The sequence below is a fragment of the Anabas testudineus genome, chromosome 19 (assembly GCF_900324465.2).
Source record: "Anabas testudineus chromosome 19, fAnaTes1.2, whole genome shotgun sequence".
NCBI lineage: Eukaryota > Metazoa > Chordata > Actinopteri > Anabantiformes > Anabantidae > Anabas > Anabas testudineus.
In genome coordinates, this window is record NC_046628.1 from 11,784,666 (window position 1) to 11,798,754 (window position 14,089).

Below are 14,089 nucleotides of genomic sequence, written 5' to 3' on the forward strand. Positions count from 1 at the left end.
GTTATTGGGAAGCCTCTCTCTGGACCGTGGCAGAGGAAGCCTCCTGAGGGAACTCTGTATGTGCAAGAACAGCAACAGCAAATGGAAAACATGTTGATGAGAAGCTTTGAGTTGTTCATCACTTCAGATGGTAAGTTAAAGGATGAGAAGACCCGAAGGGCCTTTTTTTTTTTTTTTATTGCACAAAGGTTTTTATGAGCCTGCCTCTCCTGCTACATCAATCAGAGGTAGCAGCACAGTGACCAGGAGCAAAGCGTTTTTATATTTACACAACATAAGGTACAGGGGAAAAATGATTTTCTGGCATGTTTTTGCTTCATTCGTCTTATTGAAGTGTCAGAAATCCTCTTCTCTACTAGTTCTACTAGTGTTAACCAATGTCAGATGCTAGGAGACACATTTAAGCACATTATATAAAATAAGAGTGATGTGCAGTTTCTAATATTTTAAACATGCAAGAGTGCCACATAATTTGTTTAACATCTTTTAATCAGAGTTATGCTTTGGAAGAGTGCCTTAATTGTAAAATGAATTAACTGATGTCATCAGTTCATCCTGTTCCTCTCTACAAAGATGCTGATAAAACTTATCTATCCTGTTCACCAAGCATAATCACTGCACAGGACAGAAGGGAGGAAAGCTCCATTTAAAAAACCATCAGACAAGACTGCATGCAGCAGCATTAAGAGGCTTGCTTATCTATAAATATTCGGTGTCTTCACATTTAAACACAACACACGACTCAGGCCCAACTATACATATACTGATACAGTCTAACAGATCCAGTACTTCAGAAATTCACAGTATACAACAATTAATGCAACACATCAAGAGTGGATGTCTTAGATATATGATTTATTTATGGGAAATGTATACAGAATGTTAAAGTGTAGAACCTGCTGCAAAAAAGAGCAAATGCAAAGTGCATTTACGTTGATCATGTTCAAATCTGACGAAGCCTTGCATCTTCATGAACCAGCCACACTGAACACTTTCTTCTGCCATGTTCACAGATGTTGCCTGCAACACATAATAAGTGATCAATATTTATACTTGCTGGGGCTGCAATTAACAATTTTACCATTAACAACAACTGATTTGTTACATTGTGTTGCTCATAATCCAAGGAGATTATATTACAATCAAACAAACATAATAAATATAACAATATTTACCAAACATGAAAAACTAATTGTTGAAGACTTCTGATGAATTTCTATTGATCGATGAATCAACTACTGAAAGATTCAGCAGCTTATTTGAGAACGCCGACGCCACAGTATGACAACACAACAACTTTAATTACAGCCTATATGTTTAATTTTACCTTAATTTGTAAGGAGATTAAAAAGCAAAGACAAACAATACAAACAGTAATACCTAGTATTTATGTTAAAACTTTCAGTGTAGTGTGCTGCACATGTAATAATGTTTATTTTCTTTATGAAATTGTCAATCAACACATATCCATCACTCAATGTGTATATGTTTGCATACCTAAATACAGTATATTCTATATAGGGGTATAAGAAGAATAACAATACCAACAATAATATTTATAGATTTTGGTAGGATGGATGGTGTGAATAAAGTATTTTTGTCTCTATGGTGATTATCCACCCCTTCCGACACATACTGTATGTGTGCATATACAGATATGATTTAAATCCGTAACAATATATAGAATAGGTCAAAACAGATATTACAACATGAGATATTTATGACAAAGTTCCTGGAAAGGGAACTATCAAAAGAAGCTTGAAAGCTGAAGTGAGAATAAATCATATCAGGAAGCATTTAATAAGTAATCTCCAGTGACTTACAGCTGTAAGTGGAGCTGCTATAAATGTGTATAGATTTAATTCAAATGGATTCAAACTGGGTCACACAGCTATTAAAAGTGCAAAGTTAGTTGAGTACAGTCTGACAGCAGTTTGCACATACCGTAGCTGCTGTTTAGCACTGCAGGCGGCTGCAGAAGGGGTGGAAGAGAGTGCAGCACCTTTTCTATTAAATATACACAACAGACAGCCGAGTAATGTTGTGAACTTTTGACATGCCCAGTCTCAGTATAATTTATTTTTAGTCAGTATTATGAAGCTTATGCCAAATACTATAAATGACAAATCTCCATCGGTTTCACTTTAATTATACAAGTGAGAAACAGCATTAAGTGCTGTATGAGGGGATTTCACACTAGTACACTTCAGAGTAGAGGAATAAAACATTTATATGTAAGTCAGGACAAGGATTTTGCTTTATACCTTATTACATAATACACAGAGAGATTACAGTTGTAAATTGTAATTTTTCATTCATCACTTCTGTGTTTTGTATCATTAACTAATTATTTTAAGGAATCACCTTGTGTTCTGTGAAATTATCAAGCTATTTTTCAGTATTTTCTGCCATTTTATGGACAAAAAAACAATGATCAAAAAAGCCGTTTGCTGAACGCTCCGTTTTAAACACTTATTGTGAAGGTACATAAAGTAAACAGCAGCTCTGAATCACTACCTGCTGTTCAAACACACTTGGCTTTGCGCCTCTCCTCCCTGTGTGAGTGCCTCCAGCAGTAAACAGACGTGGACAGCTGCAGGCAGCCTCCAGACTCAGCACTCTGAATGATAAAGAGCTGCTGCAGGGATCACCTGCCTTCTCACTAGAGACACAGATTAGACATTTCAAATACTCTAGCCTTGGCTGTCTGTCAAGGCTGCTCATGCCCATTAATGACAGAGTGATTAGTTTGGAATTCAAACAGCCGTGACATTCAAGTGGAAAGTCACAGCCAACATAAGAGAATAATCAAAAAAGCCGACGCTGTCATACTTCACTTTTAACAATATCCAATTCAAAAGATTTGTCAGCTTTATCTAGCACGTTCATTCATTTAAAGAGCACCTTTGTATGTTCTTCGGCATATATTTGTTTCTTCAATCAAATTAGCCTTCTCAAAATAATCTGAGGATCCCAGCTTGTTGGGGAAAAGTTCACTCCTTTATTTAGACACTGAATAACCCTGATAAACATTCGTATTGTAAGACACACAACTTACCATGACCTACAAAGTAATGAGGTGCTTAATTAATTTTGTATATTATTAGTTACTTGCAGCATGCAAGTCAAACATAGCTACTGTATTTAAAGGTAAGTCCAATATCACCCAAAATTTTCTAGTTTGACAATGATCAAGTAAGAGTCTTTGTATAAAAAGGCCACTTTTATTAAGGCATTAATAAAATATGCAAATTGGCCTACGTATATATGGTATTAATAATAACTGATCACACAGTATATGAATTCTCATTATTCAAGGGTTCAATTTAAGTGATGCTTTTGCTTTCTCTAAATATAAAGCACACTATGCTCACCCTCTTTATTTCATTATAACAGTTTTTTAATTCTACACTTTTAATAATTGAAACATAATTTAATTAATATTAGAGTTTTAATGATGCGATTTCACATTGAGAAAGCTTGTTTTCATTGGGCTTAGTAAACCACTCTTCAATACAAGCAACCTCTTTGACACATCAATGCATATAAACAAGGCAATGCAAACATGCCTTCAAATACAACTTGACAGCTAAACATTTTAATTAAAACCCAACTCCTGTGTCTCCTCATATCTTTAGAAACATGACACCCACACAGGAAAAGGTATGCAGTAACACCTACAGACACCGAAGTCTCATTTATCAGGCTTACTGAAAGCCTCCAAATCTCAAGGGTCAGGTTGGAAGTTCCACAGCATGAAGCACAGAGCTAACTAATTAGGGTGAGAGATGTAGCAGGGACAAATATATATATACAGTATATGTATGTCGGCCAGTGCGAAAGCAAACTCACCCACACATGCATAGCAACTTGATTTGGTCAACAGTCAAAATCTTTCTGCTATTTTTTTTGTCTTTGAGTGTAAGAAAAACAATGAATTAATGTGTCTGAGAGAGAAACAATCGTTCTTTGAGTCACCTTTTCTCAAATATGTATATAATTATATTACATAAGAATCCCTGCAGCGGAATTATTCTTTGTACATGCTAAACACTTAAAAATTGCAACATAACACACATATGGCCCTTTAAAAAAAACATGTAGTCCTAACATCTTATATTGAAATCACCTGACATATTAAATCCGTCTTCAGTGTCTGAGTCTGTCTGCGGATGACGTATGTTCCTTCATGTGTTTGCAGCACGATCACCACTGAGGACATCTGCCCAACGCATTCTTAATCATGTCCCTGCCAAATGAACAGTCACACTGAATTTAATTAACCTGGAAAGCATCTTGTCTCTCCCCCTCTTTCTCTCTCCATATTCTTATGAGCATTTTTATTGGTAATTCCCAGCATCCTCACCGTATCTGTTACCTGATAGTGGTGTTGCGCTGGACTCCTGACCCACTAACAAGCATGCTCTCAGGAGACAGGGAGAGGATAATTAGGCCCCTTCTTTGAATTTGAACAGATATGTGAGCCCAGTCAGGGTCATATTCAATACATGGACAACTGTTTCCCAGTGGAGAAATTCAAGAGACTTTCTAAAGGTGTCTGTTGACACATGCAAGAGGATAGAGAGAAATAAAAATCATTTCACTGCTAAAATGGCATGACGGACAGCACAGGGTGGCAAAGCTGACAAACAAAAGGCACTCTCAGTTTTCCTCAGTGTAACTTTTGGCCACTCTGCGATTACCCTGCTGCATACCAAGCACAGAGAACTGGGAGCTGAGGCGAGGGCTGAAAAAAGCCCTGACGGCAAGAGCGAGTGCCAGGCTCTGTGTCCGATGTCTGTATTCACTGACACACTCGACAGACGGGAGTGGGAACAAGGTTGTGGTTCGTGTGGGAAGGGCACTGATAACGAACATGGAGGGGAAGAAAAAACATGGCTGGTGTAATAAATCATGTCAATGACGCATTAACACATTCATGAGCCAGTGAGATGACAGGAAATGGGTAATACTTGGCTGTGACTTCCAGCAGTGTGTAGACAAAACCAGATGCATGGGAAACTCAGCTATGGTGTTTCAACAGTTATGAAAGACTTCTGGTTTGGCACATTATTTACTATTATTGCGTCTTTTCCCTGTGAACCTCATGATTAGATAATAAACTGAAAAACTGTGTTAAAGTTCTCTCCAGCTATTTAAGCTTTTGTGACAGTGACAGTGCAATAAGACTGCAAAACACCAGTAATACTGACTTTCTGTATGACCAGGTGTAAATATTGATCATCGACCAGTCACCTCACATAAATGGCCAGATGACAACAAAATGGCCATTTTTCACACATCCCATTAATGTTTTGGCAGCTATTAGGGTCGAACTGTATTTGTTTATTTGGACAGGAGTGTTGTTAACAAAATCTAATTCAAAAGTAAAAGTAGTCACTGTGCAGAACCCCCCTTTTAAATGTGTCATACTAATATATTAATTGATAATAACAAATTATTACAATTCACATTACTAATTACAATGAAAAACAGTAAGCTGCAATGTAACTACAGTTGCCACATGTGTAATAAGTAAAATAAACAATAATGTTTAAAATGCAACAGAGTGGAGGTATAAAGTAACAAAATGTCACTTTTTCCATATTTCACATTTCTGTTGGGATTTTCCTCTTTAATCCAAAATGAAATCTTTCTGTAGATAACAGCAAATCTTCAAATCTTTATCGAGACAAGAGAATGTGCACACAACACTGAAGTTACTGATGGGAATTCTTGTTTTTTTTATGTTTGTTATGTCTGTTGAGTTAAAATGTATTTTCTGTCCTTTGCTTTGATGTTGTTTGACTCCGATTCCCTGTAGGGAACCAGTTGTCTGGAGACTCAAGTACAAAAACATAAATTCGACTGCCTAGAGCATTTCAGAATGGATTTGCATGCATGTTTCATCTTCTGGATGAGCTTTAGTCTCAAATTTCAATCATTCTGCACTGTGATCATTTTATTTTTCCACACAAACTGTCCCTAAAGAGATTTTCGAAAACAAAGACAGGCATAACAAGTCATTTGAGGTATAAAAAACTCTGCTGCCACCTACTGGACAACACTGTCAAACCTAGTCCTGCTAAACTACAAAACTTAATTTCTTCATCATTACCTTTCTCACCTCAGAAGAGTCTCTGCGTAGAAACTCATGAGAACCTGATGCTTCCTGCAGAGGTGTAGTAGCCCGTGCAATCTGTTGAATATCTCTGGGACAGCAGAGCAGTATTCAGCTCAAACTCCCCGAAGCAATAAGCATCAAATTTCTGTAATGAAAACAGCAAAGGTCCTTAAATAGTTAAATTAAAAACTTGAATAGTTAAAAAGATCATAGTAGTTTATTTTGCATTAGAAGTTATCCTTCCAAATATCAAAGTCTAATCACTGAATGACTCAGAAAACTCAGCACTATGTACAACTTTGCCTTACTTGATACGGCCTGGAGAAAAAGAAGGTAAGCTGTCAATCACAAACATGGCATTACCATGGTAATAGGGGACTGAGCATTTGGTAGGCAATTGTGTGTCGTTTTCAGAGAAAGCAAATGCTGATATTCTCACAAAACCATCTCTGCACCAGAGAGGAAAAGCAGGTGAATGTTAGAGCTTTTTATCTGCAGTGTCAATTTGGTGTCACATTGCAGTTTCGAAGAAACAGCATCTGCAAGATGTTACAATCTCGCTCTGACAAGTCTTACTTTCAAGAGATTCAATTAAAACTCTTCTCTTTTAGCTTCATGGGTGTTTTGAGTATTGTTGTTTAAGTATCTGGCAGTCTAACTGTGTAGATTTGAGAGAATAAGCAGGGTTTGCACTTCTCTCTCAAGCAGAACTGTTTCTGGCATTTGTCAAGTACCACAGAGTGCTGCTTTGAGCGCCTTACGATAAACAACTGGTCACGATCATTCACATTCTTTATAGCTGGATAGCTGTCTGGTGATAGATTTTGGGCATCCTATATTTAGCAATTTGGGCTAAATAAATAAAAAATAGAAGTGAATATTAAAATTATAAGTAAGTAATAAAGAACAATCATGACATGTGTATGATTATTCACCTGACTCATTATATCATTATATCCAAAAATGAGCAGGTTCTGACTGGAAAATATTATTGACCACTCAAACGAGGCCCCTTTCTGAAACATTTACCTTACAATACTGTCTACTTGTTGTTACTGAGCAGTTGGATAGATGTGTTTTTAATTACATCTTTCACCATTAATTTGCCATTTTTGTGCAATATAATGTTTTATTCCTTGACGCAATAACAGCTTTTTCTCAACAGACATGTGCCTCCCACTACGACTGCTGAGAGTCGCCTGTCACATACCAGAGGACTAGGGGAGAAACTAATGACACGCTAATGACAACTAATGACAAATTAATTAATGTAAGAAGAACTGACAAAATGGGAGTTTCAGCCAAAACACAAATTGTGTACAGACTGGTGGAGACAGATGAATGTTATTTTTGTTTTGGAGTTGGGGCAACTGTGACCAACTTCATGGAATATTTAATTAATGAATGAATCTTACATTTGTTGCGAAATTCAATAGAGGTGTGTGGGCATAATCAAAGTTTTGGGAGGTTATTTTAGTTTAGTCTTTGAAAATGCTGCTTTCTCTGCTGGAGTTGTGTTGGAGTGTGTTCCCCCTACCACACTGAGCTGAGCTAGCTGCAGGATGTTTGTAATTCAACAGCATTCGAAAAGAAAGGCAAGAGTAAATTTCCTCTAACCTTTAATATGTTTCTGGCATCGAAAGCCTCTCTTTCACTTGTGGTTTGTCTTCCTGGGCCACCCGTGTCTTCAACTGGAAAAACACCACAGTATAAGAGACAACTGGACATAGTAATACAGAATAAAAATAAATAAAATGTTTTCTTATAATGATACTTGTTGCTACTGGTACATAGTTGCAGTGCAAAGTGAGCCTCAAGGTCTATTAGTTAGTGCATTATGTTTGTTAAAGAGGGAATAGAGGGGGAAAAAAAACATTGAATTTTAATTGGACACGTCCACATGCTGGTAAACAAGGTTAGCCGTGACATAGCCCCTCTCTTTTCCTGTGTCATTGGTCAGCCCACAACAAATTTGAGAACTGTGGCTGAACTTGATCTATGGCCAAAATGAATGAAGCCATTGTCAGACTACTTGGAAAACACGCTGCTTGGTGAACGTAAACAGAGCTGTGGCCAAGCACAGATTTAGCTGCCTGATGCTGCTTGTCTTCAGGAATGCATTGTTGTAATAGTTCAAGATTCAGCTTTGTTGTTTGCTGTCAGTGCAGCCTCAGTCCAAGTCAAAACAGAATGAGGGGACATGGCAAATTCATTCAGGGTCACAGTTACCAGTGTGATCACTGAGGTCAATAACTCATTTTTAAACACAGGCATAGATACTGTTTACATTCATGTTGTTTATTCTGATGTTGGAATGTGGTGTTATTTTACCTGTTGAGTCTTTCCTGAATAAAGTGTTCATCACAGTCCCATGCAGCTTTACTCTGTCCCACTGTCTGACCATCAGCCCTGCAGAGACAAAGTGCTCTACCAAGCGGTCTGCAATCACCTGCAACCTAAAGTTTGGTTATATAAAACAAAAGCACACATACAAGTGAAAAAAAGAGACATTCACATTCAGTATCTTCACATACGGAACATTTTTTAATCGGTTTTGTTGATGATCTACTTACTTGTCAGATCCATCTTTCACACTAACTTTGGCATATAAAACGTCAACCATGGCTGGGTCATCATTCATGTACTCAATTCCGCACACTTCCAGTGGCAGTGGTTTTCCTTCGGTAATTTCCCTGATGGGAGATAACACGAAGCAGATTGCAGTGATTCACCTGGCACGTCCAGTTAATGGTACAGCTGCATTTAGAAGTTCTCTGTGTCTAAAATTGTGATGCAAACAAATGTCAGTCTAAATCAGTGTAATGTGGCTTTACAAATAATCTATCTAATGACATACACTTTTTTTATCTTTAAAAGGATATAGATCATGATACTCTATTTTCTTTTTTTTCTCCATTTTTTTTTCTCATGGATTTGCCTTAGTGAGTGTTTATAGCAGTAGAGCAGTGTTTTAGGGATTAACTAAAAATAAACCATAGAGCCCATGTTCATCACACTGAAGAAACATGTCACAACAGCAACAGCACGGATCACTGATGTGTTATTTATAGTTTCTGGCTACATACATTACTCATTAGTAGAATCGTTCTATTTATTTTCATTGTCAACATAAAAACTACTATAAAATCACTAAATGCACCTTTAAATAACTAAATGAGTATACTTATTTTAATATTCTTGTTTTCCTGTTACATTGTTAACATCTTAGTATGATATAATTACCTTGTTTATTCCCTACCTGATGGAGCTTTGACACTCTTGGAGATGTTCACGTGCCTTATTGACTTCCATGTCATTTAACAGGGAAAGGGTGCCAACTGTCAGGTGAAGTTTTGCAGGGTTCTGAAAAATGCTTTCCTCTACTCCGTGATCCTACACATCAAATCAGAACAAGAAATACAACATGTATTAAAGAGTACACTGTTCATTACTACCACCCACATTTATTTATAAAGTACCTGTGAACTCTGCTGTAACACCTCTTCTTTAAACTTTAGAAATCCTTGTTGAATTTTAGCATCATTCAGAGGAAATGACAAGAAGTGTGTGAAAGGCTGCTTCCTCCGGAAACTCTCAACAAGGACCTCAATTCGTGTGACCGCAGACGAAACTGCACTTTTGTGGGAACCTGTGATAACTGTTAGGCAAAGAAATAGTTGAAAGACAATCTTTTCCATCATTTCACGCAAATGTGTTTTATGATGCTGCTATCTTAACCCTTACCAATCTGTCCTTCCACCCCTTGTTTTGGGATGCTGATAGAGGTCTTTGTGTCTGACTCCAGACGTCTGCGTGTCTCTCCTTTTTTACCAATGACGTATCTGCATAACAAGCATTCAAACACAAAAACACAGACACATATTATGCTTTAAAAAACAAAAGCTGGGACAGATACTGCACACTCACAACATGTACATTTAGTAGATAACTCACTTGTAAAGAACACTTGGGACGTCAATGGCACAACGGTATCCTTTATCAGTCTGTTCAATGAAGTGGGAATCACACGTTTCATCTGCAGCAAGCTCTTCACTTTCTAAACGTGGAGAAATACAGTTACTGGTTTGAAAGATTAGCCATAGTCTGACAGTGCATACATGTATCATACATCTGCTCAACCATTAACACTGACACATCTCAGCTTACCAAATGGCCCCATGCAAGAGAAATCTTCTTCTTCTTGATAATGTTCCTCCTTTATGATGTTTCTTCGGTACATTCTCCCGTCAATATTAATAAGAGGTGGACGTAAAATGTCCATGCTGTAAACTAGCTAACGTAAGCTAAGGCTATGCTATCAGAGTTGATAAATACCTGTGCAACCTGCTAGCAACTTAGCTACACAAACAAAAGGTGTAATTTCTTTCTTTCATTTAGCTCAACAACGCTACCACAGCTTGGTAGTTGTTTCAGTCAGCTCGCTTAAAAAGTGTAACTACAAGACAAAATGTGTACTTATGCTACTTTGGCTTTTTGAAAGTGAATTCGCTAGCTAGCTAGTTAAACTTAGTTGACACACGTACGTCAGCGGCGTCGTATAACGTGTAAGTAGATCTACAAATGGAAATGTACGAGCGCTCTGTGCAGCACGACGCTGACGAGCCATCCGCATGAGTGTAGAATCTGTGGTAAGGACGTCATCACTGCAAACGTAAAATGATGTGTGTGTCGCAAACTCTAAGACCTTTAGCTAGTGTTAAACAAAACAACCAAATTAATTCCACTTATTTAGAGTCGTTGTAAATGTACTAGGACAGTGAAGGTAAGTTGTATTAGTAGATAAATAGTTAGCCGTTTCCTTGTTGTGTCTGCTAACATTAATAGTGCATGGTTATGGTCTACATTGGTGAACGGAGGATAGTTAGCTTTCTAGCTAGCCACCCAGTAGTGATGCACTTAATATCTTGCTGTTAGATTGTACCATACAGCGACTAATATTAGCATTTGAAGACTGCTTTAGCTGATGTTTATTTAATTTATGAGCTTTCCATACAGTGCTAATTCTTCACTGGTCGTGACAGAGGCAACGACAGTTCTTGTAAGTGTCTTTCTATCCGTGTTTTGAAGTTTCCTGACACAATGGCAGCGTCTTCTTCATCGTCTTCTGCGGGAGGAGTGAGCGGCAGCTCGGTGACGGGCTCTGGATTCAGTGCTTCAGAGCTCATTCCCCCAAGAAAAGTCCTGTATACGTATCCTAAAGGCGCAGGTGAAATGATGGAAGGTAAGAGAAATCACACAACTCAAGGCATCTGTGTTAAACGGTCTGTGTCCTCTCAACACGACAGTGCATGTGGAAGTAATACATTTACACTGACAAGGAACTGCTGCAAATTCATGACTCCTAGGCAATTTGTTGTTTAAGTGACAAGTGAGGCTTCCGCATTAAAGGTCGTATTCAAGTCACAGGGCATCTGTTGTTTTACTGAATTAAATAAAAGCCAAACTCTGAAATCCTTGGACTGCATAATAGCATGTTTAAGCAAACTAAGGACAGTCATATGTGGCATCTGATTGCATCTTCTGCACCAGATAGAAAGCTTTGTTGTCAGGTCCCTTTATGCATGTTTATCCTTTTTCTAATATAACAATTCACCAATATTTTTAGGCCTTAGAAAATTGGCTGTCATCTATGTTTTGATTAAGAAACAGTTGCAAATTTGGAAACAAATTAAAACATTTGAGTTGAGTTTGGGTTAAGAGTTTATGCTTTTTTTTGCTGTACATGATCTTGAGTGGTAGAAAAAGGAGTTTTGTGGTATGTGTTAATAGACAACTTGCATTTGTAAAAACAAATCAAATGAGTGACACAGTTCAGGTCTATGGTAAAATTCATCTTTCATATAGCACTCAAAAGAACACTGTAAACTTATCCAAACTTTATGATTAAAGTCTCAGTCTGGCATTAAGATGTTCTGCTTTGCCCAAAGGCAGTTATTACCCGGCAGCCAAATACTGGTCCACCCTCTGTATTCATTCACTAGCTCTTTATCCCTACACGTAGGATTTGTTTATGGGAGCAAAGGCCATCTGGCTCTTTGCTTGTTGTTTGTTGCCTGTCTGGCTCAAAATACTCTAATTAATGTGGTTAGTTTGGCAGCGGAAAGATGCAGGTTAAAAACAACCAACAAAGTGATGAATAGGGCTGCAGTGATACTAAAGGTCTCACGCTGTTTGCCTTTGTTTTCTTGTTTTTGCTGACTGTCTCAAAACGGACAGCCCTTTTACATAATTCTGAAAATTGCATAATACTTAATAAGGTGTTTTCTTTTTTGTCTCTTATTAGATGGCTCTGACAGATTTTTATGTGAGTCTGTATTCAGCTACCAAGTTGCCTCTACACTGAAGCAGGTTAAACATGGTAAGCCTGTAACTGTATATGCAAAATATGTCCGTCTGGCTGATATGACAGTTACTGGTCCACCGTTAAAGCACATGCTATGTTTTCTTTCAGATCAACAGGTGTCACGAATGGAAAAACTTGCGAGCTTGGTGGAAGAGCTGGAAGCAGATGAGTGGCGATACAAACCAATTGAACAGCTATTGGGATTTACACCATCCTAAATGGAGATCCCAATGCCTTTGATATATAAATCAGCCGATTGGAAGGAAAGGGCAAGAGATGGTTTATTTCAGTTCATAAATTCAGTTTTTTCCGTGTGTTTTTATTCTATATACTAAGTGTTACATAATATGTGAAGATACTGAATGTGAAATGTGTTATTTTATCACTTTAACTATTATATGGATTTTTGAAACAACTTGTTACATTTGACCCAGTATACAAGAATAAAACAGTGATAAAGCAAAGTTTCTTCACACAATTCAGTGTTTTGTAATGAATTGTTAATAGATTTTTCAACAGGTTCAGCTTAGAAAGTTGTTCTGCCAGTCCCATCTGCTATTAGCCTCAGTTTAAGGCAAAAAGATATCTGGTATCATATTACAGTCCTTAATGTGAGATATTGTGTTTCTACATGGCTGCACTGTAACTCAGAAATGTGGGCTGCAGTGCCTGTTCACTCTCTTTCCTTTCTTCATGGGTCATCATTGCAGCTCGAGCAGCACTTGTAGAAAAACAAAGACAGCTTGTAAATAAAGTCATACTTGGACAGTCCTTGTGTCAGTTTCTGTACTGTTGTTTGTTTTGTGTTGCCTGAATATGTTGTTGAAAATGTCGAGCTTTTCTTGAATGAGCTAACGTCAATAGATGCTGATGTTTTTCTCAGTGAAGGAGTGTTCTCAAACAAATCGGGTGGGAACGTACAAAATGTACTGTTCAGATTGTAAATGCCTATGTGTGACTCGGGACGCTACAAGACACACCTCTAGCCTCCAGAGCTTAAATTTCTTTTTATGAGTTCAACAGTTCACATATTGCACTTTCTAGGAAAATGTTTCAAGTTGTTTTACTCAAACATTATAAAGTTTCTGGTTAGTTTTTCTTTGACCTGCAGAAGCCTGTGACCTTTGTTCACATTCTTTGTATACAAAAAAAAGGAACAAACACTTTTTTTCACATCACAACGTTCCACTGGTGACGCTAAATTTATAACATCCCCCTCAGTACATACTGTGCCTACACGTGTTTATGTTCTTCAGTTCCTCACTAACATAAAGTACATCCCACCCCACTCACGTGTAGCAACGCACATATCTGGCCACTTTCCAAAAACTTTTCTTTAAGCAAACATTGAGTGGGTCTATATAATGTGGCCCAGCCAGACAGAAACAGTGGTTTAGGCTTTGCACTACAGTTCTCCTGTTGCAGTTTGCTTGTTGTTTCTATGTGGTTTACCGAAACTAACTGCAACAAACAAATTATGACTTTTCGGTTCTTTCCCCTGAAGTATTATTTATGCCTTAAGGCAACATAATATGTACCAGAATATATAGTATGACAGAAAAATTGTTAAATAGTGTTGTTTCAGCTACTCTCCTGGTGCA

General features: G+C 37.6%; 2 protein-coding genes across 9 annotated transcripts; one reads left to right on the forward strand and one right to left on the reverse strand.

Annotated features, from left to right (window-relative positions):
- Positions 1-834: 834 nt before the first annotated feature.
- Positions 835-10,663, reverse strand: ascc1 (activating signal cointegrator 1 complex subunit 1). Of its 8 annotated transcripts, none has more exons than XR_003298273.1 (10): positions 10,292-10,662; positions 10,079-10,181; positions 9,869-9,966; positions 9,604-9,782; positions 9,384-9,517; positions 8,698-8,817; positions 8,456-8,580; positions 7,742-7,815; positions 4,379-6,269; positions 835-4,249 (listed from the first exon to the last, which is right to left on the reverse strand). XR_003298273.1 is itself a non-coding variant. In XM_026350926.1 (10 exons), the coding sequence occupies exons 1-9, from the start codon at positions 10,404-10,406 to the stop codon at positions 6,153-6,155; spliced, it is 1,065 nt and encodes a 354-aa protein (XP_026206711.1). In that variant the 5' UTR covers positions 10,407-10,663; the 3' UTR covers positions 835-4,249; positions 6,128-6,152. The 8 variants fall into 8 exon arrangements, 5 of the variants coding, with proteins under 5 accessions (XP_026206711.1, XP_026206710.1, XP_026206713.1 ...); XR_003298274.1 differs by having other exon boundaries at positions 4,367-6,269; XR_003298272.1 differs by having other exon boundaries at positions 835-1,020; positions 4,130-6,269.
- A 109-nt stretch (positions 10,664-10,772) lies between these two features.
- anapc16 (anaphase promoting complex subunit 16) lies at positions 10,773-13,259 on the forward strand. Its single transcript, XM_026350930.1, has 4 exons — positions 10,773-10,907; positions 11,213-11,366; positions 12,429-12,503; positions 12,597-13,259. The coding sequence occupies exons 2-4, from the start codon at positions 11,225-11,227 to the stop codon at positions 12,704-12,706; spliced, it is 327 nt and encodes a 108-aa protein (XP_026206715.1). The 5' UTR covers positions 10,773-10,907; positions 11,213-11,224; the 3' UTR covers positions 12,707-13,259.
- The last annotated feature ends 830 nt before the right edge of the window (positions 13,260-14,089 follow it).